The sequence below is a fragment of the Jaculus jaculus genome, chromosome 6 (genome assembly GCF_020740685.1).
Source record: "Jaculus jaculus isolate mJacJac1 chromosome 6, mJacJac1.mat.Y.cur, whole genome shotgun sequence".
Lineage (NCBI taxonomy): Eukaryota > Metazoa > Chordata > Mammalia > Rodentia > Dipodidae > Jaculus > Jaculus jaculus.
Window position 1 is genome coordinate 100,747,630 of NC_059107.1, and position 26,450 is coordinate 100,774,079.

Here is a 26,450-nt window from a genome sequence, read left to right on the forward strand (position 1 = left end):
TTTTTTTTTTCCCGAGGTAGGGTCTCACTGTATCCCAGGCTGACCTGGAATTCATTCTGTAGTCTCAGGATGGCCTCGAACTCACAGCAATCCTCCTACCTCTGCCTCCCGAGGGCTGGGATTAAAGGCGTGTGCCGCCGCGCCCGGCTTGAGATGATCACACTCTTGTCTTTCCTCCGGCAGACTTTGATGAATGCTCTGTGTATGGCACCTGCAGCCAGCTCTGTACCAACACGGATGGCTCCTTCACCTGCGGCTGTGTGGAAGGCTACCTGCTGCAGCCAGACAACCGCTCGTGCAAGGCCAAGAACGGTGGGTAGGGCTGCCTGCGGCCGCAGAGCCAGGGCACCTACAAGGCAGTTTCCCAGTGGGCTGTGACCTTGAGAAGTCCGGGGGTCCCCGGCTGTGCTGACTCTTCTCTTCCCCACCTCCAGAGCCGGTGGACCGGCCCCCTGTGCTACTGATCGCCAACTCCCAAAACATCTTAGCCACGTACCTGAACGGAGCCCAGGTGTCTACCATCACTCCAACCAGCACACGGCAGACCACAGCCATGGACTTCAGCTATGCCAATGAGACAGTATGCTGGGTGCATGTTGGGGACAGTGCTGCCCAGACACAACTCAAGTGTGCCCGAATGCCTGGCCTAAAGGGCTTCGTGGATGAACACACCATCAACATCTCCCTCAGTCTGCACCGTAAGTTATCCACGTCCAGCTGGGAGGGCAGGGAAGATGGGCGAGAGGCACCCTGCTTGGCAAAGAGGTAGGGGTTTAGATAGGATGGGTTCTGCCTAGGGCAGGAACCTAATCAGGGTGTCCCTGACTGAAGCAGAGGCAAGGGGCTTGATGCCTCCTTGGCAAAGGAGCAGAGTGATGGCTAAGCTTGTGTCACTGTCTGAGTTATCTGTAGGTGTCTCTTGCATTTCTGACCCATGGCTGAAGAAGCCTCAGTGGAAAAGTGTGGGCTAAGAGGGTAATGGATGGTTGGTCTCCAGAGACCAGGGACTGTCCCTTCTCTGAGAGAGGAAGTGTTGATCAGACTGCAGAGGGGTTTTCCCATTTAGCTGCAGCCAGGACTGGGGAAAGGAGCTGCAGCCTGGGGCCTCCTATTCAGTGCCCAAAGACAGAGGAGTCCAAGTGTCCCTTGGTGTGGGCCACCATGTTCCATCATTTCCCTCGGGGGCATGCCAGAAAGGACTTTTCACTACTGGGTGGGTGCCAAGGCTCTGAGCCTGTTTCTGTGGCAGCCAATGGGATTATTGGAGGAGCCATGAAGCGCTTGAATATTTTAGGGTCTCCTGGCCATTCCCATTCAGGCTCCCTCCCTGGGGGTAGAAGAAGGGCTATCATGGGATGGGCACATGCATGGCTGGGAGCAAATCTGCTGCCTGGAGCAGTCACACTCTTCTCTGATGCCGTTACACAAACAAAAACAGCTTTAGAGTCAACATCTGGCACCATCCCATTCCCAGAAATGCCACACTATGCTGAGGGGAGGAATCTGGCCTGTGGTTGATCTACCACCACCCCCAGGGTAACTGGATCTCTGACCTTGAGTAAACCAGAGTTCCCTGTCTCTGTCTTGTTTTCCTAATCTGCATAATAAGTTTGAACTAGTCGGTCCAGATCTGATAAACCCGAAGTGAAAGCTAGTGGTAAATATAAAGTACCACTGGCTTGGGTCTTTCTAGGTCTCTTTTAATTTTATAGTGCTGAGGATGAACCCAGGGCCATGCTAGCACATGCTAAGCATGTGTTCTGCTGAGCTACATCGCCAGCCCTTCTAGAAGGTCTGTAAATCCCTTTCTTCAGTTGCAGTGATGATTGCATGGAAACTTAAGGTCCCAGGAGGTTACAAAGGCTTCATTCTGGGAGAGAGAGGGTAGCGTTTCCTGGATGATGCAGAGCAGTGGAGCCCCTCACTCTCTGTGGCCTCATGATAGGATTCACACCTCAGCCTCTGACTCTTCCAGAGCTTCCCAGAACAGTGCTTTGGGGCTGTGATCAAAGCTCCCATATAACCAGCTGTGGGATCTGGGCTGAGGGTTGCCAAGCACGTGAGGGAGGGCAGCTCAAGGAACTCATGTCCAACAGGGTGAGGTTTGGGACAAGACCCCAGAGACTGTTGTCCTGCCTATGTTCCTGTGTACCACATACCCAATAGGCCTGCTTGGGCAAAGAGAGTGGCAACCCCTTCCCCACCCTGCCTCAGAGCCAAGTAGCACTTGAATTAGGTGCCTGTGAGGTGCCTTGATGGGAACCTTTTCAACTCTTGCTCTGGCCTGGGCCTCTCTCCTGACTTTCTCCCCAGAGCAGCAGGAAGTAACCTTGGATAGATATCCCTCCCTTAGCAAACAGATTTGCCTTGTCTCGGAAGCCTCTGGACTTACTGGGCCCTGGGGCAGAGTCCAGGAATCTGGAAGAAACTCAGGTCCTCAGTGGAGGGAAATGCTCAGGGGGCGAATGAGGGGGTTCCTTTTGCCCCAGCTTCTGTCCCTCATCCTTGCCCCGCCCCTTTCCCACACCCCTGACGCCAGGATGTCTGGCTGTCACCCTTAAGATGGTTGTTTTGCTGTCATCCCACAAACTAATTATTGAGTTGAGGATGTTGGAAGCGTCTGTCCGTAGTACCCTCCCCCAGCCCCTAACTCACCCCCCACCCCAGTAGGAGGCTGCCCCCCTTCCCCCTCCCGGCGGGGTGGGTGAGCCTGAGGGCCCAGGTACTCACCTGCACGAGGGGCTGCTGACTTATAATTAGTTCCCTGGAGGATAAAGCAAAAGGCTACTCACTGCCCTCCAGGATATAATTCTCCCTGTAATCATCCCATCTTCCCCTGTGACTGTGACCTCTGGGGGACCCCTGAGGCCATGCTCCAAGCTGGAGGGTGAGGGAAAAGTGAGGATAGGGGCTAGACCTCAGTTGAGATGTGTTGGGGCCAGTGAAGATGGCCTGCTGGGGGTGACGGGGGGAGCCTGCCGCTGAAGAACTCTGGAAACAGAAATAGACTGCAAGGAAGGAAGGGGGAGGCCAGGAAGCAAGCCTGGTTCACATGGGTCTTGGTGCATGAGGACGGGACCAGGTCTGCTGTGAGTCCTGAGAGCCCTCCGAGGGCCTAGCGCTTCTTCCCTCAGCTGAGGCAGGCTGCTAAACCTGTGTTCTCCAGTCCCGGGATTGCATTGGCCTAGATTGGATGACATGAGTCATTTGTCATTTCTTTTCCCACCTGAGATTACAGCTCAGGCCCATCCTCTCTCTGCTGCTGCCCAGTGGATTGGGAGGCCTAAGGCTCCAAATTCATGATTAGGAGAACTCGATGATGGACCAAAGAGAAGGGAAGAAGACCGGGGGTATAGCTCAGTTGCAGGCCCTGGGTTTGATCCCTGGTACTACTGGGAAAGGAAGAAAGGAAGGAAGGAAGGAAGGAAGGAAGGAAGGAAGGAAGGAAGGAAGGACGGACCGACCCAGGCATGGTGGTGCACGCCTTTAATCTCGGGAGGCAGAGGTAGGAGGATCGCTGTGAGTTTGAGGCCACCCTGAGACTACATAGTGAATTCCAGATCAGCCTGGGCCAGAGTGAGACCCTACCTCACAAACCACACCCCCCCACAAAAAAAAAAAAAAAGAAAAGTTGGTAGGGTTGAAAGACTTGCTCTCACAGAATTTGAGACCAAACGGACTAAGGAATGCAAAAAAAAAAAAAAAAAACCCTGTCTCAAATAATAATAATAATAGCAATGAAATAACTTTAAAAATTAATTTATTGGTGTGTGTGTGTGTGTGTGTGCGCGCACGCGCGTGTGGGTGTGTATGCCATGGTGTGCCAGTAGAGGTTAGAGGGCAAATTCTGGGTCGGTTGTCTCTGTCTACCCCATTTGAGACAGGCTTTCTCCTGACCTCTCTCCGCTGTTGTTGCTCTTTGTTGAACTTGCTGAGAGTTTCTGGAAATTCTGTCTCTGCCTCCCATCTTGGCTTCAGAGTGCTGAGATTACTGAAGCCTGCCCCAGCTTCTGGTTTTCTTATTTACTTAATTGATTTTTTTTTTTTTTTTTTGAGGTAGGGTCTGGCTTTAGCTCAGGCTGACCTGGAATTCACTACGTAGTCTCAGGCTGGCTTTGAACTCACAGTGATCTTCCTACCTCTGCCTCCCAGAGTGCTGGGATTAAAGACATGTGACACCATGCCCAGCCAGCTTTTTTTTATGTTGGGTCTGGGGATAAACCAAGCTTGAGTGGCTATCACTTTATCTACTGAGCCTTTTTCTCAGCCCTGAGATATTTTTATTTATTTGATAGCAACAGACAGAGAGAGAAAGAAGAGAGAGAGAGAGAGAGAGAGAGAATGGGCACATCAGGGCTTCCAGCCACTGCAAACGAACTCCAGATGCATGCACCACCTTGTACATCTGGCTTATGTGGGTCCTGGGGAATCGAGCCTTGAACCGGGATCATTAGGCTTCACAGGCAAGCGCTTAACTGCTAAGCCATCTCTCCAGCCCCAATTTTTTTTTTTTTTTTTTTTGTTTACGATAAAGAAGACCCTTATCAAGCACTGAGAGCAGCCCTTTGGTGTTCTATCACACCTTTTCCAAAGTGGCTATGTCTTAATTTCAGCATGAACAAGCTTTTTTTTTTTTTAGTTTTTCAATTGCATGGGATAGCATACCGAGGTCTGTTGCCACTGCAGATGCACCAGCTCCATGTGCCACGTTTTGCATCTGGCTTTATGTGGGTATTGAGGAATCATAACTGGCTAGCAGCCTTTGCAATCAAGCCCCTTTAGCCCAGGCTGACCTGGAATTCACTATGGAGTCTCAGGGGGGCCTCGAACTCACAGCGATCCTCCTACCTCTGCCTTCCGAGTGCAGGGATTAAAGGCATTCACCACCACGCCAAGCTAGAGTTATGTTTTTATCTGATACTATTATTAGAAAACTCGTTACTAGTGCCAAATCTATGATTTTTTATTATTTATTTACCTTTTTTGCTTGTGTGTGATGTAATGTATGTGTGTGTGGATGTGCTGTGGCGCCCCATACACTCCTCTGCTTCAGGGGTGGCCTCTTAGGTGGCCAGAACCATAGTCTCTTTACTGATTCTGGAACTTGTTGGGCTTTGATGATTCTCTGGTCTTCGCTTCCCTGAAAGATTGGGGTTACAGGCACCCCATGTGGCCATGCACAACTTATTTATGTGGAATCTGGAGGTTTGAGCTCTGGTCTCAGGCCTTCATGCTTGTGCAGGAAGGCATTTAACCACTGAGTCATCTCTCTCACCCAGATTGCTTATTTTTTTAAGTATCTTATTTTATTTGCAAGCAGAAAGAGAGAGAGAGAGAGAGAAGTGAGACAGAAAGAGAGAGAGAGAATGGGTACATCTGCAAACTAACTCCAGATGCATATGCCACTGTGCGTCTGGTTTTACGTGTGTACTAGGGAATAGAACCCAGGTGGTTAGGCTTTGCAGGCAAGCACCTTAACCGCTGACCCATTTCTCTAGCTCTTAAATATTTATATTTATTTGCAAGCAGAGAGAGAGAGAGAGAGAGAGAGAGAAACAGATGCAAAAAAAAAAAAAAAAACTCCAGATGCATGCCACTTTGTTCATCTGGCTTTATGTAGTTAGTGGGGAATCAAACTCCAGGCCAAGAGGCCTTGGAAGCAAGCAGGCAAGCACCTTTAACCACTGAGCCACCCCTCCAACCCAGATTATTTACTTTTGAAACAGGGTTTCACTCTGTAGGCCAGGGTGGCCTCAAATTCATGGAAGTCCTCCTGCCTTGGTCTCCTAAATGCTGGGATTACAGACATGAACAACTATGTCTGATTTTAAATCTATGGCTTTATAGATTGTTTAGGATGCAAGAAAATAAGAAAAATGAGTTGATTTTAGAAAAAAAAAGTAAGTAGCCAGGTGTGGTGGCACACTGCTGTGTCAGGACGGGTAGTCAAGTCTACTAACCCGACCTGCCCCTTGTGCCAAGAATGACCTCCACTGAGGTCCTGGGAAGGTGAAAGCGTGGTGAGGCTTTAGATAGCGGCCTGGAAGGAAATCGGGTTTGCTGAAGTCACTTAGTGTTGTACTTTGTGTGAAAGGGTTGCCTGGGGGCTCTTGAAGGCCCTGAGATTTCCCTCCCTGGACCGCGCTGCACAGGGGAAGGATGTGGAGGCCCAGAAAAGATCCCATATGCTGTAGGCAGCAAGATTGCGAAATGGGTCCCCAAGTCCAGCTGGCCAACTTCACTTTTCTCTCCCTCTGTATTTTTTTTTTCCAGCGTGTGTTTTAAAAATCACAACAGGAAATGGAATAGTGATTTTACTAGAGGGGAGATAGATACTGGCAGATAGTAACTCCCTTGAGTCTGTGATGAACTGAGAGGGGAGCTATCTCCCACTACACTGGGAACCCCAGTTCCTCCTAGCCCCCACCACATGCTTACAGAATCCTTCAGAAGGTGGAGTGGTGGCTCCCGGCATTTGGGAGGCTAAAGTAGGATAATTAGTGAGTTCCAGGCAAGCATGGACTAGGAGTGAGACCCTATCTCAAAAGACCACACAAAAACAAATAGACTGCTTCCAGAGTTTATATGTAAAAAGGTCCTCTCTTTCTTGGCCTTTCTGACACACAGGGTTTCAGAATACTGGAGGAGGTCTGGCTACCCTACTCTTTCACCCAGCCCCTCCCCCCACGTCCCGGCACTTTGGCTTCCCATTCCGTTTCCCAGTTTCCTAGTCACTAGCAGCCCTTTCGGCTCCTCTCCCTGCTAATGCCAGCCTGTGTCTGCAGGCCCAGATCCAGCCCTGGCCTTTCCTCCCCTGCTGTCTCCTTGAAGTTGCCTCCCCACCCAAACCACCCCCAGCATCATAGTCCCTGTTTTCAAGCCAAAAGAAGTAACTGGTTTTTTTTTTTTTTCAAGGTAGGGTCTTGCTGTAGCCCAAGTTGACCTGGAATTCACTCTGTAGTCTCAGGCTGGCCTCGAACTCACAGTGATCCTCCTACCTCTGCCTCCCACGTGCTGGGATTAAAGGTGAGAGCCACACACCTGGCTCAAAAGAAATAACTCAAGTTTAAGACAGACATCTTTCAGAGCTCAGTGAGATTTTCTCCATGGTACAGAGATTCCAAGACAGGCAAAGAAGAATCTGGGTATCTCAACCCTGGGATCCTAGATGAAAAGCTTCTCAGGGACCTGCTGGATGCACTAGCTAGGGCAGGAAGGACGAAGAGGTAACATCTTATGGGTAACTTCCAGACTTGCTGGTGAAACACAGAATAGCTGAAGTCAGGGCAAACAGGAGCGTGAGGCCATGTCATTTAGTTAAGTTGCTACCAGGTCTTCCCCACAGTTTCCTCTACCAGACACATTATTTTGAAATATTTTTGAACTTATTTACTTGAGACAGAGAAAGAGAGACAAGGAGAATGGGCACGCCAGGGCCTCCAGCCATTGCAAACGAATTCCAGATGCATGTGCCACCTCTGCATCTGGTTTACATGGGTCGTGGGGAATTGAACCTGGGGCCTTTGGCTTTATAGGCAAGTGCTTTAACTGCTAAGTAATCTCTCCACCCCCAGACTCTTATTTTTAATGTTTGTGTATGTGTGTGTGCGCACCTGTGTGCGTGTGCGCTTGACTGTGGAGACCGGAGGACAACCTTGAATGTTACTCTTTGTTTTTTGAGGGGCTGGGGGTATTCAAGATAGGGTTTTGCTCTAGCCCAGGCTGACCTGGAATTCACTGTGTAGTCTCAGGGTGGCTTCAAACTCACAGCGATCTTTGTGATCTCTGCTTCCCGAGTGCTGGGATTAAAGGCGTGCGCCACCACGCCCGGATCTGAATGTTATTTCAGGTACACAGTACACCTTTTTCTTTGAGACAAGATCTCTTACTGGTCTGGAGATTGCTAATTAGGCTACATGAGCTGACCAGCAAGCTTCAGGGATCCGCCTGCCCAGTTCTGGGATTATAAGCACATGCCACCAGCACTTTTACATGGGGTTTGGAATTGATCTCAGGTCCTTATGTTTGCAAGGCAAGCACTTTATCAGCTGAGCTGTGTCTACAAGGTCTTGATCGGCCTTCCCGGCTCCCTGAGCCAGATCCCCCAATGGAATTTCTGACTGTCCCTCTGCCACTGTCCTGGGGTATCCTGAGGCCTGAAGAGACTCTCGGTGAACAAAGTGATGCCCCCAGCTCTAGGACAACAAAGTGAGAACTCAGTATTCAGTAAACATTTGTTGAAGGAATCAATACACGTATTTCTGGCGCCAGGAACAGAGATGAAGGGCAGCGCCCGCCCTCCCATAGAGGAATGGGCCATGGCGAAAGAAGCTCCTGAGGTCACTGGAGCCTGGGACAGGGGAAGCTCCTTCCGGGAAGGAAAAGCTCTTGTCAAATGGGGTCATTCTTCCAGTGCAGGAAGCCCCTGTCTTGGGGAAAGTTCCTTCTGGTAAAATCCCTTCCTAGAAGAAAAGCTCCTTCATGGAAGGGGTAGCTCCTTGCAGTGGGAAAAGCTTCTGCTTGAATCTGGCCCGGTGGATGAGCAGCAGATACTGACCATTGGCTGCCTCCCTGGAGGGCCCACTTTCAGTCAGGAGGCCGTAGGTCTCTGGCTAGAGGCACAGTCTTTTAAATATTTATTTGGCTTTTCGAGGTAGGATCTTGCTCTAGCTCAGGCGGACCTGGAATTCACAAGGAAGTCTCAGGGTGGCCTCGAACTCATGTCTGCCTCTAGAGTGCTGGGATTAAAAGTGTGCACCGCCACACTCAGCAAGGCACAGTTTTACTGAGAAGGCGGGAAAGGTTGCTGCGAGGAGGGTAGTGACATAAATGATAGTGCCTCGTCTATGGAGTGCTTATAATGGACTAAGTATCATTCATTAATGCACCATCTCTCTCTCTTTTTTTTTTTTAACCAATGTGGAGAAAGTCAGAGATTTTGAGGAACAGTTCTAGTGGGAAAGTAACAGGAACCGGAATTCGACCAAGGCTGCCAACGTCAAAGCCCAGCAGGACCCAGGGCACAGCTCAGCTGTGGAAGTAGGCAGGGTGACCAGCAGGGTTTGTGGCGAAGGTAGACACTGGGTTCGCATTCCCCAGCAAGGGACTTCTATCTTGCTCTACAATCTTCAGGCGCATGCGTGTGTTAGGACCTTTTCCCGAGGCGTAGAGGGCTCTCCCTCCAGATTTCCTTATTTTAGAGAAAGTGACTGTAATCATGCAGTTGAAACTAGAGTTTCCTTGGGAGTCTAGTGGAGGCTGTGCTTCTGGGAAAGTAACCGCTGTTTAGGAAACACCTCTTGAGCAATGCGGATGATGGAGAACTTGAGAAGTACTAGGATTGTCGAGGGTGCAGCCAGCTAATCTTTGGGGTTGGGGCTGCAAAGAGGGCTCAGTACTTGCAAACACACATCCCTTGGTCTATTCTGGGGCCTGGAACTGAAAGTCCTTTGCGACATCACAGGCAAGCAATGGCCTTCCTTGTGACTCACACATCCTTCTGATAATACCTAGCCCTTCCCTCTTGGTGCTGGAAGCTTCACCTCTTCACCACAAGACCACCATCACACCACACTCCTCTCTCCACACAGGGTTCTTCCTTCCCCTGGGGTTTATTATTTATTTGTCCTAAAGCTTGAAGCCTTGGGCCTGAGCTTTAGAGAGTAGGCGGGTGCTCTGGGGCAGGCCAGCCCCATAAGGACACAGCGGCCCTCTAGGTGTTTTTCTTTGTTGTTGTTGTTGTTGTTGTTTAGTTTTTCTGGTTTTTTGGTTTTTTTTTTTTTTTGGTTGGTTTATTGTTGTTTTAGACAGGGATCTCATGTATCCCAGGCTGGCCTCACACAGACTGTGTGGTCATGGATGACCTTAAACTTCTGAGCCTCCTGCTTCCCTCTCACTGAGTGCTGGGTCTATAAACTTGCACCACCATACCCAGTATCTTTGGTGCTAGGGATTAAACCTAGGGCCTTATAAGTGCTGGACAAGCGCTCTACCAACTCTGAGCTACAGCCCCAGCCCAGTTGAACTCACAGCCACCCATCTACCTCTGCCTCCCAAGTGCTGGGATTAAAGGCTCCAGTTGATACTTTTTGTTTGTTTGAGATGTGGTCTCATGTAGCAGTCTGGTTTTAAACTCAGTATGTAGCCCAGGTTGGCCTTACAGTCCTGCTCCTCCGGCCTCCGTCTGTTAAATGCGGGGTTTACAGGTGCGTGCCACCATGCTCAGCTCTTACCCTGTAGGTTTGTGGTGCCTAGGTCTTGTAGACAAAAGCCCACTACTCCACCTGAACCCCAAGCCGCAGGACTGAGACATGTGGCTTAGAGACCACCAGTGGGTAAACCCTGGAGGCCTCCCAATTTTACATCTCTCTGTGCATTTTGGAGCGTCAGCTTCTCAGTCCCCCCCCCCCCCGTGTGTGTGTGTGTGTGTGTGTTGTGTGTGTGTGTGTGTGTGTGTGTGTTGGGGCAGGCAGAAGAATCTGAACTTTAGGAGAGAGGAAAATAATGTTGTGGAGGGGGGTTGGATAACAAAGGATTTTTGCTTACAACTAATAGTCTCCAGCTGCAAAAATACCAAAGGGGAGGCCAGGCAGGCTGGGGACTCCAATTCTTGCCAACTCCTCACCGGCTTGCTGAGAGGGGCCCTGCTTGGCCTTAGGGGAGGAGAGCCTAGCCAAGGGTAAATAGCTGAGAGCATCACCATCCTCCTGCTTCCCTTCCTGGAAGTGGGAGGCAACGCAGACCAGGAACAGGGCTGTCAGGTTGTCCTGTCCATTGGTTTTGGGGAATGATCAGGAAGCCTCACCTGGGACGGGGGCACTGGATTTCTGCAGTCTTCTCCCCTTTTGCCAAGGGAACAGTGGTGGGGAGCGGGGGTTGCGGGTTGTTGCCAACCCTTGGGCTGGGCAGTGACTCAAGGAAGCCTGAGGAAATTGGAGAGAAGGCCATTTGCGCCAGCTGGTGCTGGGAAAACAGTTTTGACTGATGATCTTCGTGTACGTGCCAGCAGCCCCCAGACCCCTGCCGTGCCCACCAAGTAAAGGGCACACAGCCCTGTTTGACTTTCAGCCACTTTGCTGGCTTCCTGGGGCCGCAGGCAGGTCCCGGCTTTGGGACTTGAGTTTCCTTTGGAGGCGGCCCAGCGCTTCATTTTAATCTGCTTTCTCTGTGGTAACTGTGTGGGGCAGCTTGGTTGCCTTAACTCTTGCAATGCATTGGCTTCTTTGCCCCATCTCGCCAGGATGCCACAGCCCTGGGGGCCCAGAGGACAGAGTGGCTGGAGTTAGGGATGCGTCAGCACTTAAAGGGGTGACACCTCATCCCTCAGGGTGGAGTTCAGTCGAGGGGACCTGAAGAACTAACCGTTTATGAGGGCTTCCAGACTGCGTTCCCTTCCTCCCCTAGCCTCAGTCCTGTGACTGTGAGTCAGTGGCCCGCCAGCCAACTTCCTTGGGAGCCACGTTCCAGTTCCCTTTACCCCCTCCCACTATTAGGAAATCATCCCCGAATCCCTGTGGGGAGAAGGGGGAGATTAGGGAGGAGCCGAGCAGGCATCGCTCTGCCTGGAGTTGAGCAGTGGGGTGATACCTGCTGGACTGAGTGTGAGTGGTGTGGGATGGGCTTCAGCCACATGCAGGTAGTGTGCAAAGACTTTTTTTTTTTTTTTTTCAAGGTAGGGTCTCACTGTAGCCCAGGCTGACCTGGAATTCACCATGGAGTCTCAGGGTGGCCTCGAACTCATGGCAGTCCTCCTACCTCTGCTGGGAATAAAGGCGTGCACCGCCAAGCCTGGTCCCTGCCAAGATTTCTTTATCTGCTGAAGAACTTGGTGGAGATTTTTTCTAGAGGTCCCAAAGTCACTGAAAGGGACTTCCTAGTTTACCAGAGCATTGCATCTGATCATGGTCATTAAGGGGACAGTGGAGAGGCATGGAAACCAGGGTGACCTAGAGAGGAGGCCAGCAGGGGTCACAATCGCCGGAACCTCTAGCGCTTATATTTCCACTGTCCTTGCCCCTTCCTCCTTTCCTTGGCCCTTCTGAGCCTCTTCTCTGTGGCTTCAAATGACTGTGGATACTTGATCTCCATTGTCCCCCAGCTGTACCCTCCTGAACCCTCTCTCCTTCTCAGTTCTTCCTGGTTAATCTCTAGGGTCCTTTCTTGGCCTTCCTCCTGGGCTCTGTGTCAACCCTGCAATTCCCTATTCCATCTGATTCTCCTTAGGAAACTGAACGACAGGAATGTGGAAGAGACAGGAATGTGGAGGCTAGTAGAGGAAGTTTGTGTTACTGATTCCCAGCCTTGTGCCACCAAGCTTGGGTTACCCTACGTGAACTCCGTATTTTGAAATATTTTTCTTTCAAGCTTGGTTTATTTATGTGTATTTTGATTTTCCTTTTCCTTTTTTTCCTTTTGTGGTGGTGGTAGTGTCTTTTTTTTTTTTTTTTTTTTTTTTGAGGTAGGGTCTCATTCGAGCCTATGCTGGTGACCTGGAATTCATTCTTTTATTTATGTATTTATTTTGGTTTTTCGAGGTAGGGTCTCACTCTGGCCCAGGCTGACCTGGAATTAACTATGAAGTCTCAGGGTGGCCTCAAACTCACCACGATCTTCCTACCTCTGCCTTCTGAGTACTGGGATTAAAGGCATGCCTCACCACGCCGGCTGGAATTCATTCTTTAGCTCAGGCTGGCCTCAGACTCATGGCAATCTTCCCACTTCAGCCTCACAAGTGCTGGTATTTTAGGTATGAGCCATCATGCTCAGCTTGATTTTGCAATTTTTTTTTAATTTATGCAACATGTACAGCTTCCAGTCAGTACTTCTGGTTAGCATGAGATAATTAGACTTACTGTATTAAATGGATAAAGCCCAGCTAAAAGCAAAGATACGTTATGTTTTAGTTAGTCTGGGTGCTCTTATCTCAAGTAAAAAGCAGATTAAAAAAAATTACTGGAGCTGGGTGTGGTGGCACATGCCTTTGATCCAGCACTCAGGGGGGCAGAGATAGGATGATAGCTATGAGTTCAAAGCCACCCTGAGACTTCAGATGAATTCCAGGTCAGCCTGAGCTAGAATGAGACTGCCTTGAAAAAACAAAAAAAAATATGTATATATACTGGGATGGGCAAAAAGACCTGTCTTCTTACTTTTTGGCACCCCAAGATAGCTCCTTCCTGTTGAAGGTGAGGTTGGAAGTAGAGAAGCCTGTCAGTCAGCCAGCATTTACTCTGCTACTCTTGTTTATGAAAACCCTAAGCCCAGGATGGGGGCTGGGGGCATTTCGAGGATACTGCAGGACTTCTATTTGGAGAGATTAGATGTGTGGGAGCATGGCAGAGACTATTAGACAAAGTGTGGTGCTGCTCGTGACACCTAGGGGAGCTCAAGGAAAGATGGCTGTGCCAGGGGGAGAGGCTGTGACAGAAGGCGCGCTCCCAGGTGAGGGGTCTGCAGCCCAGTCCTTTCCTTCCCTCTCCAGATGTGGAACAGATGGCTATCGACTGGCTCACGGGAAACTTCTACTTTGTGGATGACATCGATGATAGGATCTTTGTTTGCAACCGAAATGGGGACACATGTGTCACTTTGCTAGACCTGGAACTCTACAATCCCAAAGGCATCGCCCTGGACCCTGCCATGGGGTGAGAGCGGCAGGCAGGCATTCGGGCCTTGGAAAGGGGCGGCACACACTCTAGTGGGAAAGAGGGTTCCCGTGTCCAGAACTCGTTTAACACGCGTCTTCCCACAGGAAGGTGTTCTTTACTGACTATGGGCAGATCCCGAAAGTGGAACGCTGTGATATGGACGGGCAGAACCGCACCAAGCTGGTGGATAGCAAGATTGTGTTTCCTCATGGCATCACATTGGACCTGGTCAGCCGCCTTGTCTACTGGGCTGACGCCTATCTGGACTATATTGAGGTAGTGGACTACGAAGGCAAAGGCCGGCAGACCGTCATCCAAGGCATCCTGGTGAGGGGACTTTTGTCTGAGATTATTCTGGGGGGAAATACTAGCCTTCTGGTGAATGAGAAACCTTTGTATGGGAGATGATCTCTAGGGCTCCCAGCAAGGGGAAAACATTTCAGGAGCATACTCAGTCCAGATCCCCTGATGGGAATAGGCAGCCATAGGCAGGCAGGAGCATTGTCAGGGAAAGGGAAGGATATGGCTTCTACTCTGATGGGAACAGTCCTTTAAAGATTACCTTTTACTTCCTTTCTCTCATTTGATCCTTAATCCCTGGGAGATGAGCAGACAGTTGAAGAAGCAGGGTTCAAAGATGTTCGGTGACTTGCAGAGGCTACACAGCTGCCAGTAACACTTGAACCCAGCCGAGAAGCCTTGTTGCTTAGAGCTGGTCCCTCCAGCTGCAGAGAGATTAGGGTGAGCGACCATTCCTGGGACTTGGTCTGGAACTTCTACTTTTTTTTTTTTTTTAACCAACTTTATTTAATTCATTCATTTATTTGAGAGAGAAAGAAGGGGGTAGATAGAGAATGAGTGTGCCAGGGCCTCTAGCCACTGCAAACAAACGCCAGATGCATGTGTCACCTTGTGCATCTGGCTTTCGTGGATCAAACCTGGGTTCTTAGGCTCCGCAGGCAAGTGCCTTAACTGCTAAGCCATCTCTCCAGCCTGAACTTCTGGTTTTAACCTTGAAAGTTCCACAGACCAGTAAAACCCTTAGACTTGGGCACATTGGAACAGTTGTCCACCCAGGATAAGTAATGTATGTGGGTTGTAGTGGCTTTACCAAGATTGCTTAGGGAAGTGAATTTACTCATGTCCACCCAGGGATGGGGGCTGGAGGCAAGTTGAGTGTTCTCTGGAGACAGAGGTTCGGGCTCAGCTCTTAACTCAGTTGAAAATCATCAAAGCATCTCCTGATTACCTAAGTCTTGGAGGACATACTTGCCCTCAAGGGGTAGGTAGACTGGGCCAGGACAGATCCCCTCATCAGCACACCGCGTACAGAATATACAAGAAGAGAGAACATCTCTTAGAATATCCCAAAAGTTCTGTAAAGAGATGTTCTGTGAGGGATGGGTGGTATCTTGACAAGCAGAAATTTCCAGAAAGGAAATTTCCAGCAGAAGTAGACAGATATAAGATGTTGAGTTAAATAAAACTAGAGGGTGAACTTAGAAAAGCAAATGATAGAGTCTGGGTGGCTCCTGGGGCAGAGGAGGCATCCCGGCTTACCTTAAGTTGACTGGTTCTCCCTGCTTTCTCAGATTGAGCACCTGTATGGGCTGACTGTGTTTGAGAATTACCTCTATGCCACCAACTCAGACAACGCCAATGCCCAGCAGAAAACGAGTGTGATCCGTGTGAACCGCTTTAACAGCACCGAGTATCAGGTTGTCACCCGTGTGGACAAGGGTGGTGCCCTGCACATCTACCACCAGCGGCGCCAGCCCCGAGGTAAGCAGGCTCCATGGCAAAAGATCTCTAAGCTCAAGATCACAGCTGCTCACGGGATCATCCCATGGAGACTCCTGATTCTTTCATTCCAAGAGTGTTTCCCTAGCCATCTACTCCAAGATGGCCCCTCAGTTTCCCCCCGCAGCCCTTTCCTCTTCCCATAGAGCATTCTTTTGTAAAATGGCTTATTTATTTACTTGAGAGAGAGAGAAAGAGGCAGATAGAGGGAATGGGTGCACCAGGGCCTCTAGCCACTGCAAACACAACTCCAGATGCATGCACTACCTCGTACATCTAGCTTACGTGGGTACTGGGGAATTGAACCTGGATCCTTAAGCTTTGTAGGCAAGTGCTAAGCCATCTCTCCAGCCCCTGCAGAACTTCTTGCTCCCATTCTACCTTTCCCAGTTCCCTTTCAGGGATTCTGTCTCCTGACCAGAGGAACCCCCACCTCAGGGAGCCTGGGACTAGGTTGTGATGGAGTTAGAGGAACCCTAGTCCTAAAGCTTCCAGATCCTAAAATAGGGCAATGGGCACAAAGTCTCTTAAGAGCAGGAAGCCTTCAGAAGGGGCCCAAAGGATACTGACAGCTCTTCGCTTGCCCCCAGTGCGGAGCCATGCCTGCGAGAATGACCAGTATGGGAAGCCCGGCGGTTGCTCTGACATCTGCCTGCTGGCCAACAGCCACAAGGCACGGACCTGCCGGTGCCGCTCTGGCTTCAGCCTGGGAAGTGATGGGAAGTCCTGCAAAAGTGAGTGATTGGCAGGGGTGGGCGGGTGGATATGTTGGGGTGAGGGATGCGGAGGGTGTCTTTGGATGTTCCTTCGAGCCTACTACCTCTACTGAGATGCAGAAAACTGAAGAACAAAGACATAACTTGAGCCCACATCCAAGAGCAGGGAGATTTGCACACTCAACCTGGGCTCCACAGGTCTGTAAACTGACACATTGCACTCATCTGCTCACACCCCAAGTGTCTAGTGAGCATTCACTGTGTGCTTGGCACTGTTCTGTCAGGGAGGATTCAGCAGTGAACGAGATAGATGATTTCCCTGACCTCATGGAGCTTATGCAAGACTTGGGGAAACATAAATGATTATAACCTGAGTTGGTACTGAGTGTGTGGAGAAAATAAAAACAATACAGGCAAGTTGGCGGTTGAGGGCTTCTCTCTGAGGATGTGGTATTTGAGCTAAGCTCTCTGTGAAATAAGGTAGCCATCCATGTGGGTACTGGAGAGGAGAGCAGTTCTAACAGAAAGAATCCACAGCATGGAGGCCGATGTGGGCTTTGTTGTGTGGAGAAGGTCAGCGGGGCTGACTGGTGTGGTGTGAGTGAAGGGAGCTGGATGGAAAGGTGGGGTTTTGTTCTAACTGGGACAAGAAGCTCATGGCAGCTGGGGAAGAGAAATGATGTGATTGGATTCACATTGTACAAACTTATGCTGGGCTGGGTGGAGGCTGGGCAGCAGGGAAGAAGCCAAGAGGCTATTTCAGTGGCGTGGGCAAGAAGTGATGTGGTTTAGACTAGGATGGTGGCAGAGGAAGTGGTGGAAAGTGATTAGATTCCAATGTAGTTTGAAAGCATTCCCTTTAGGCCATGTATTTCACTACCGAACAGTGGGCATCTACTTAAGTGAAAACAGTCTTCCCTCCACCTACTTCCCATCCTAGGCTACACATGTCAAGCTCCCCGGGCACCATGGCCCTGGACCTAGAGTTGAATTATGTCGACGTGTTTTCTCCAGCTGACTCAGAGCCTTGCCTGTTCCATTTCTCTTGACACAACACAGCTAAGGCATTGCATCACTCAGTTCCAGGCTCCAAGTTGGAATGATGGTGGTGTTGGTGGTGTGTGTGTGTGTGTGTGTGAGTGTGAGTGACTTTGTGCTCTGTGTGTGCCTTTCCTAGAACCGGAGCATGAGCTGTTCCTCGTATATGGCAAGGGCCGGCCCGGTATCATCCGGGGCATGGACATGGGGGCCAAGGTCCCAGATGAGCACATGATCCCCATTGAGAACCTCATGAATCCCCGGGCCCTGGACTTTCACGCTGAGACTGGCTTTATCTACTTTGCCGACACCACCAGCTACCTCATTGGCCGCCAGAAGATTGATGGCACTGAGCGAGAGACCATCCTGAAGGAAGGTATGGGCATTGGCGATGGGATGCATGTGGGTAGCATTCCTGAGGGATGTGTGGTGCCAGGGACGGGAAGCCATGAGGGGGGCGGGGCCTCAGCATCTCTGTCTTAGTGCCCTCTCAGCATGGAGAGTCCTCTGCTGACTGGCTGGCTGGGCCGGTTGGCATGGAGATGAGGGGGGGATAGACAGGTTGACCTCTGTGTGACCCTTTTCTTGGCTGAGCCAAAAAGAGGCAGCAGGATGGATGGGTTAGGCAGCGTGGGCTGTCCTTGGCCAGCCCTTGGGAAAACTCAGGGTCTCTCTCCCATTGGCTTAGAGCCCTGGAGCTGTATGCAGCACACAGCTGGGAGAGGCCTGAGGCCCTGAATCAGAGCCAGGCCCGCCGGAAGAGAGCAAAGCAAACCCACACGTGTGTGCACACACAGGGGCATGTGCTAGGTTTCATGGCCACCGGGTCCTGCACACGGCTGGGACCTGAGAAGACCGTGCTCTGTGAACTGCATCCAGGTTCTCCCACTGAGCTGCTTTGGCAGGGCTGCCATACGCTCTCTTCAGAACCATCCCCACGGAGGCGCCAGGGCTGTATGGGTTTTGCCCCAAATTTGCACTTTTGCACTTGGGGCCTTAGAATCTGGCGCTCTAACTAGTCAGTCTGTCTGGTGCCAGTCGCCACCCTGTGCCTTGCTCCCCACCCTCCACTAGAGCCCAGAAAACCTCAGCAGCCAGCAGTCATAAGCCAGGGAGGGAATCAAAAGGAGCTCCTCTTCCTTCAGGAAAAGATCGGGGTTCCCTATAGCAGGAGAACTGCTATTTAAAGGAGACTTGAGGTAAAGCCTTTTGGCTAAGTGAGAAAAAAAAATCACTTCCTAATTTATTCATTTTGTGAGTTCAGGATTTTTTGGCCTAGTATGTGGCGCCACGCTGCCTGGAGCCAGCGTGCATCACCTCAGCCGTCTACCTAAGCACAGGCCTAGACACGCCCTCCTGCAGGAGCCCACGTCAGCTGCATCGTTTCTCGGCTGCCCTGTGTAGTTCTGAGAGACCTTAACACAGATGTGACAGCCCTTGCGGTCTTCTCTGCCCCTCCCCAGCCTCCTCTCCCTGTTCACCCACCCACTCACCCACCAGGCAGGGCACCAGGTGCTTCCTGATCAACTGTATGGCCCCCATTGCTCCCTACAGGGCCAGAAGGGACACACTGGAGCTCCCTTTAAGGCTCTCCCTCAACACCTGCTCCACCCCTACAGGCATCCACAACGTGGAGGGCGTAGCTGTGGACTGGATGGGGGACAATCTTTACTGGACGGACGATGGGCCCAAGAAGACAATTAGTGTGGCCAGGCTGGAGAAAGCTGCTCAGACCCGAAAGACTTTAATCGAGGGCAAGATGACACACCCCAGGGCCATTGTAGTGGATCCACTCAATGGGTGAGTTCTCCCAGGCTTGGCATGGGGGAAAAAAAATAAAAGCAGGCGAGGGTGACGGAGGCTGAAGGATTGTGGCAATGAGGATGATGCCGTAATACATCCACAGACGCCTGTTCCTACCTCTCCCATCTTAGAGAGAACCCTCTAAGGGTTCCCCTTACTTACATACCTTTGAATAGCCCTGCGCTTTGGATCTGCCTGTGGCTTGTCTGCCCTCACCCGTATCTTGCTTCTTGCACTCAGCAATTCTGTCCCCATTGCCTGTCGTCTAGAATTCCCAGCTGCTGGCAGGTCTGATTTCTTCTCAACATCACGTCTTGGCTCAAAGGCTGCCTCCTCAGAGAAGCCTTCCCATTACCCTACCTGCCGCCTAGCATCTCACCATCCCGTCACTTTCATTTTCCTCCTGATTTTATCACTCTCAGGCATGACTGTCTTGACAAACTTGTTTCTTGTGGCATGTAAACTCCATAGGGAGTGGGAGCTCTGGTCTCTGCTTCACCCTTGAATTCCAGAAGTTTTCTCAGCTTACAGTGGGCACTCAGCAAATGTTTGTTGGATGGAGGCCTGAGTGAATGAAATGTGTGGGGTGAGGATATACAGGGCAGGAAGACCCTGGAATTGGGCTCCAGACACCCCCTGTGGACTGGAGTCGCAGGAGGCTATTGACAGACAGCAAGGGTGCTCACTGGTCACTGCTCACAGGTGGATGTACTGGACAGACTGGGAGGAGGACCCCAAGGACAGCCGGCGAGGGCGGCTGGAGAGGGCCTGGATGGACGGCTCACACCGAGATATCTTTGTCACCTCCAAGACAGTGCTTTGGCCCAACGGGCTAAGCCTGGACATTCCAGCTGGACGCCTGTACTGGGTGGATGCCTTCTATGACCGCATCGAGACCATCCTGCTCAATGGCACAAACCGGAAGGTAGGCAGACAGACATGTGTGTAGTGTTTAACCCTATTTGTGTTGTATGTATGAGGCTCTGAGTATGTGGGTGTCGCAGACCGCTCCACATCGCAGGGATGAACATACAAACCAGACAGTTTATGGGAGGAACAGGTTTATACCAAACTTACAGATCCAGGGGAAGTTCTGTCCGTGGCAGAAGCTGCTTCCATCTGTCCAAACAGAGAGAAACTGCAGCAAACCAAACAGCAGCACAAGCACCAACACACACACCAAGAAGCAGCAGGGACCCAGGCAGAGCTCTGTACACCTTTGGCCTGGAAATCAGGTCCACCCCCAAAACACACCTTAGAGCCAGACCCCAGGATCTGCCCCCGGTGATGCCTCTTCCAGCCAGGTGGCTAGAGACCCGAGTCACAAGCTTTAACAAAACACCTGAGTCTATGGGCGTCATACATTCAAACTACCACAGTGGGAATCTGTGTGTCCGGGCCTGTGTGCTTCATGAGCCCATGGTTCTACAGATGTGCACACCTGTGTACTTGTGTATCTTGTGTTCTGTTGTTTATTTGAGGATGCGCATCTGTGTCTGTTCATGTTTTCTGTGAGCTTGACTGCCTGCATGCACACCTGTGGCTGCACGTCCTGTGCATTCTGCATATACACGCAGCACACACAGATACAGCCTGCTTTGGTGTGAGGTGCCCAGGTACAACATGTATGTGTATACTTGCTCACTTAGCTAGTCATGTGCTTGAGGAATTATGATGTGTCTAGGTGTGTGGAGCAAACTCTTGGCATATAAGGCCCTTCACAGTATTGCCCCTGACTGCCTCAGTAGTTCAGATTTTGCCCCTACTCTCTACACCCCAACCCTCTTTATTTATTTATCATTTTATTTTATTTTTTTTGTTTTGTTTTTCGAGGTAGGGTCTCACTTTGGTCCAGGCTGACCTGGAATTCACTATGGAGTCTCAGGATGGCCTCGAACTTATATAGGTGTTCCTCCTACCTCTGCCTCCCAAGTGCTGGGATTAAAGGCGTGCGATGCCACACCCGGCTTCCCAACCCTCTTTAAACGAGCCACACTAGACAGAGCTTATAACTCCTAGCACATACTGTGGTGCCTCTGCCCTCTGAGCATACTGCTGCCTGGGAGGCCACCCCAGTCCCTCCTAACCTGGCACACTGCCAGGAGCCGCTTCCTCTGGGATGTTATCTCCAGATCTCTCTTCCACACAGATGACCTATGTCTGCCTCCCACCAGACAATGGATAGGTATTCAATAGCAAGTCTGTGGTGTGTGTGTTAGTATTTTATTTATTTATTGGAGAGAGAGAGAGAGAGAGAGGGAGAGAGAGAATGGGTGCACCAGGGCCTCTAGCCAATGCAAATGAACTCCAGATGTATGCATTACCCTGTGCATCCGGCTTTACATGGGTCCTAGGGAATTGAACATGGGTCCTTTGGCTTTGCTGGCAAGCACCTTAACTACTAAGTCATCTCTCCAGCCCAAGTCTGTGTTTTCTTATTAGCTACCACAATAGATCCTGATAAATGTTTATTGGATGGATGAATAAATGAATAAGTGAATCCTGGCTTCTGTTCATAGAAGTGTGTGTGTGTTTGGGGAGAACCCCAAGAAAGGACAATACAGACAATATTCTTGCTGTGTCTCCTGTGAGGGTCAAGGTTTCGCATTCAGGGAGTTTTCAGGCCGCCCTTAGGCCTTTTCACTCGTCTCCCAACTCCTCAGAAACGTGCCTTCCGTTCCTAGATTGTGTATGAGGGTCCTGAGCTGAACCACGCGTTTGGCCTATGTCACCATGGCAACTACCTCTTTTGGACCGAGTATCGGAGTGGAAGTGTTTACCGCTTGGAACGGGGTGTGACCCCCACTGTGACCCTTCTACGCAGCGAGCGTCCCCCCATCTTTGAGATCCGCATGTATGATGCGCAGCAGCAGCAAGGTACTCCCTCTGGCTCAGGTTGGGGACAGTGGGTCTAAGTGTCAGGATGGGTCCTGGACTCTGACACCTGAGGGTTGTGAGAAGTCCCCCAACCTGCTTGACTCTGGTCCCCATTTCCCTTCCTGCCCTTTGTCTGTCTCCCCTCTTATTCAACATGCCCTTCCTCTCTTCCTCTCCCATGTCCTCATTTTATGTCTCCCCACTCCCGACCCTTACTCCTCTGGCCTTTCCCGACCCTGCTGCTCCGTCCCTGTCCCCCTACCCCCCACTGCAGTTGGCACCAACAAATGCCGGGTAAACAATGGTGGCTGCAGCAGCCTGTGCCTGGCCACCCCTGGGAGCCGCCAGTGCGCCTGCGCAGAGGACCAGGTGCTGGACACAGATGGCGTCACGTGCTTGGGTATGAGGGGCTTGCCTGGGGCAGAGGTGGGAAGGCAACCCCTCTAGGAGAAGGTCACAGAGAGATCGGGGAGCTCTGAAGTCAAAGTCAGAGACTGAGGAGACGAAGAAGGGCCAGTTGGAAGCAAAGGATGGGGTTCAGAGGAAGCCCAGGGGCTGAAAGAGACTTGGGGGTGGAGGGACTTGAAACAGTGTGGTGCTTAGGGGAAGTGAGTGAGGAAGGGACAGCTATGGAAGAAAGAGAATATTCTTAGCTCCTGTGTTAACTTGAATTCCCCATTATGAGAATGTAATACCAGTAGTTGAAAAGACTGAAAATTAGGGACTGGAGAGATGGCTTGGCAGTTAAGGTGCTTGCCTACAAAGCTTAAGGACCCATGTTCAGCTTTCCAGGTCACATTTGCACAATACAGCACACTTATCTGGAGTTCGATTACAGTGGCTGGAGGCCCTGGCATGCCATTTCTCTCTCTCTCTCTCTCTCTCTCTCTCTCTCTCTATCTCTCGCTCTCTTTCTAGCTCTTGCTCCCATAAAAAAAATTACCAAAAAAAAGCTGGTGTGGTGGTGGTGCATGCCTTTAATACCAGCACTTGGAAGGCAGAGGGAGGAGGATTACTGTGAGTTCAAGGCCACTCTGAGAATACAGAGTGAATTCCAGGCCTGCCTGGGCTAGAGCAAGACCCTACTTGAAAAAAAAAAAAATTACAAGTTAGCCAGGAGTAGGGGGTGGTACATGCTTGTAATCATAGCAGTCAGGAGGCAGAGGCGAGGGGAGTACAAGTTCCAGGCCAATGTTGGCAACATAGAGTTCCAGGCCAACCTAGGAAACATAGTGAAACCTTGTCTTAAAATTAAACAACCAAGCTGGGCGTGGTGGCACACGCCTTTAATCCCAGCACTGGGAGACAGAGGTAGTATTGCCATGAATTCAAGGCCATCCTGAGACTACATTGTGAAGTACAGGTCAGCCTGGGCTAGAGTGAGACCCTACCTCGAAAACAACAACAACAAAATAGTAATAAATGAACAACCAGGGCTGGAGAGATGGCTTAGCAGTTAAGGAGCTTGCCTGCAAAGCCTAAGGATGCAGGTTCAATTCTCGAGGTTCCACGGAAGCTAGATGCACAAGGTGGTGCATGTGCCTGGAGTTAGTTTGCAGTGACTAGAGGCCCTGGTGTGCACATTCTCTCTCTCCGTCTTTCTCAACCTCTCTCCCTCCTTCTCTCTATCTCTAATAAATAAATAAGTAGACAAACAAGCTAGACATGGTGACACTCCTTTAATCCCAGCACTCGGGAGGCAGAGGTAGGAGGATTGCTGCAAGTTCAAGGTCCTCTCACATACATAGTGAATTACAGGTCAGCCTGGGCTAGAGCAAAACCCTACCTCAAAAAAAAAACAATAAATAAATAAATAAAATAAAAAATTAACCAAAAAATTGAAAATTAGGAGGGGGGAAAAAAGCAGTGAACAGCACTATCTTGTTAGTGGCAAATCTCACACCTTCCTTTTACATTGGGCGCGTGTTGTTGTTTTTACATAACTGTCATGTCTTCTGCCCCTTTGACCCCATATATGTCATAGTATTTTCTGTGTTGTTGGCTTGTTTGTTTTGCCATGTTGGGAATCAAATTCGGTGCCTTGTGCATGCGAGGCAGACACTCTGGCACAGTCCAGTCTCTTACCTACATGATTTTATTTTATATTTTAATTTTTTAAAACTTATTTGAGAGAAAGAGGTAGATAGAGAGAATGGACACTGCAGGGCTTCCAGCCACTGTAATGAACTCCAGATGCATGCACCACCATGCGCATCTGACTTACATGGGGCTGGGAATTGAACCTCTGTCCTTAGGCTTTGCAGGCAAGTACCTTAACCGCTAAGCCATTTCTCCAGCCCACTTACATGATTTTTTTAAAAATATTTTATTTTTATTTATTTATTTATTTATTTGATAGAGAAAGAGGGAGAGAGAGAAAGAGAATGGGCAGGTCAGGGCCTCCAGCCACTGCAAACGAATTCCAGACGCATGTGCCCCCTTGTGCATCTAGCTAACATGGGTCCTGGAGAATTGAATCCGGGTACTTTGGCTTTGCAGGCAAATGCCTTAACCACTAAGCCATCCCTCCAGCCCCCATTTACATGATTTTAAATGGTCTTGGTTTTGAAAATAAAAGGTCTGGGCTGGGCCTGGTGGTGCACGCCTTTGATCCCAGCACTTGGGAGGCAGAGGTAGGATCACTGTGAGTTCAGTGCCACCCTGGGACTGCATATTGAATTCCAAGTGAGCCTGGGCTAGAGAGAGACCCTACCTTGAAAAACCAAAAGTAAATTAATTAATTAATTTAAAAAAATAAAAGATTTGGGAATACTGCTTGTAGCTAGAGCCTCAAGTCTAATCCTCGGCACCAGAAAAAAAAAAAAACACCTTAAAATTAAAATAAATGTGGGTCATTCTCATTGTAAAAATAAATATACAGTATAGAAAAACATGAAGGAGAAAGCACAAATCACTCCCAGTTCTACCATCCCTAGATAGGCCCTGTTGCCACTTTGAGGAGCGTCCCCCCAAACACTCCCCTCTGCGTCTACTTCTGCATAAATGGAGTCATGCTGCGCATGCTGTTCTGTTTCCTGCTCTTGTCACTTGGCAGGATATCATGAACACATAAGTAGCACTTTTAATGGCTAAAATATATACCATTTAGTAAATGTCCCATAATTTATTCAACTGTCTCTCTGCTGTTGGATGTCTATGTTGTTTTCAGGGTTTTTTGTTGTTGTTGTTATAATCACAGCCAACATTCACTCAGCACAGACATGTACTGTTATAAGCATTTCCCTTGAATTAACTTACTTTATTCCCTCAGACATCTCTGAAGGGAAGGAATTTTTAATATCCCTATTTTACTGGTGAAGAAACTGAAGTCCAAAGTAAAAAGTCTGACCCAGAGCCCTCTGCCATCTCTCCAGTATCTATCCTTCCTGTATTTGTTGTGGTTTTCTTTTATTTTTTAATATTTTATTTTTACTTATTTATTTGAGAGAGGGAAAGAGGCAGAGAGAAAGAAAGAGAGCGAGTGAGAAAGAGAGAAAGACTGGGCGCAACAGGGCTTCCAGCCACTGCAAATGAACTCCAGGTGCATGCGCCACCTTGTGCATCTGGCTTATATGGGTACTGGGGAATTGAACTGAGGTCCTTTGGCTTTGCAGGCAAGCACCTTAACCGCTAAGCCATCTCTCTAGCCCTATGGTGATTTTCTTATAGAGTCCCAAGAGCAAAAATGGCTCAGTGAAGGGGCTGGAAAGATTGCTCAGTGGTTAAAGGTGCTTGCTTGCAAAGCCTGATGGCCTGAGTTGGATTTGTCTGGAGTTTGTTTGCAGTGGCAGCCTTGGTGCACACATATTCTCCCTCTCCCTCTTTCTCTCCCTGTGAATATAAATAAATAATTTTTTTTTCAAAAAGGGCTCAGTGGAGCTTAGTGTCCAGCTAAGATGAGTGGCATGGGTCAGAGGAGGGCAAATGCGTTCACAGAAGGGTTAAGGAGCAGAGGGGCCATACGGTGACAGAAGAATCAAAGTCATCAAGGAGAGAGCTAGGAGTGACTGCGAAGAAGAAACGACACTGGGCTTGGGAACTGAACAGGGGCTGTCCTGAGAGCCCTGCAAAAGCAGAGGTTGGCTTAGGAATGTGAAAGTAAGCCCCGGCTTTTAGGAGGGAAACAGGAAGAATGACCCGGCAGCTGCAGTGAGGATCGAGGCGCACACACGCCAGCCTCTGGGTCCGGTAGTCCAGGGAGCACAGGAGAGGTCTCAGAGGCTGAAGAGGGCTGAGATGGCATGAGAAAGGGCACGTGCAGCGCTCCAGGGTCTGGGGCAGGAGAACTGACACCGAGCTGGCCTTCCCGAGGTTACTAATGGCAACGTGGGCGAAGGACTGCTGAGGCAGGCCGTGAGGCCTCTGTTAGGAGCGGCCGGGGTGGAGCGTGCAGAGCCTCTCCTCTCCTCTCCTCACTCCTGCAGGGGCGTTGATCCACTACATCTTCTCACAGAAAAGAACGGGGGCCGTGGCAGGGCCATGGGGGTCCCGAAGATGATTCCTCTGGGCAGTTCAGGGAAGCAGCAGGCAGTGGACTGCACCGCGTGGTAGTGATAGAGCTACAGGTCTC

The 26,450-nt window shown here is 50.1% G+C and overlaps 1 protein-coding gene across 3 annotated transcripts in view; it reads left to right on the forward strand.

Moving 5' to 3' along the window:
• The window catches only part of Lrp1 (LDL receptor related protein 1), a 98,653-nt gene that overhangs the window by 16,494 nt on the left and 55,709 nt on the right, over positions 1-26,450 (forward strand). For all 3 annotated transcript variants that reach the window (XM_045151431.1, XM_004650000.2, XM_045151432.1), the window contains 11 exons: positions 184-312; positions 435-698; positions 13,481-13,643; positions 13,751-13,973; positions 15,239-15,428; positions 16,037-16,180; positions 17,340-17,576; positions 18,820-19,000; positions 19,706-19,928; positions 21,688-21,880; positions 22,155-22,280. In XM_045151431.1, coding sequence (XP_045007366.1) covers positions 184-312; positions 435-698; positions 13,481-13,643; positions 13,751-13,973; positions 15,239-15,428; positions 16,037-16,180; positions 17,340-17,576; positions 18,820-19,000; positions 19,706-19,928; positions 21,688-21,880; positions 22,155-22,280 — 2,073 coding nt within the window. The remainder of the gene's footprint in view (positions 1-183; positions 313-434; positions 699-13,480; positions 13,644-13,750; positions 13,974-15,238; positions 15,429-16,036; positions 16,181-17,339; positions 17,577-18,819; positions 19,001-19,705; positions 19,929-21,687; positions 21,881-22,154; positions 22,281-26,450) is intronic.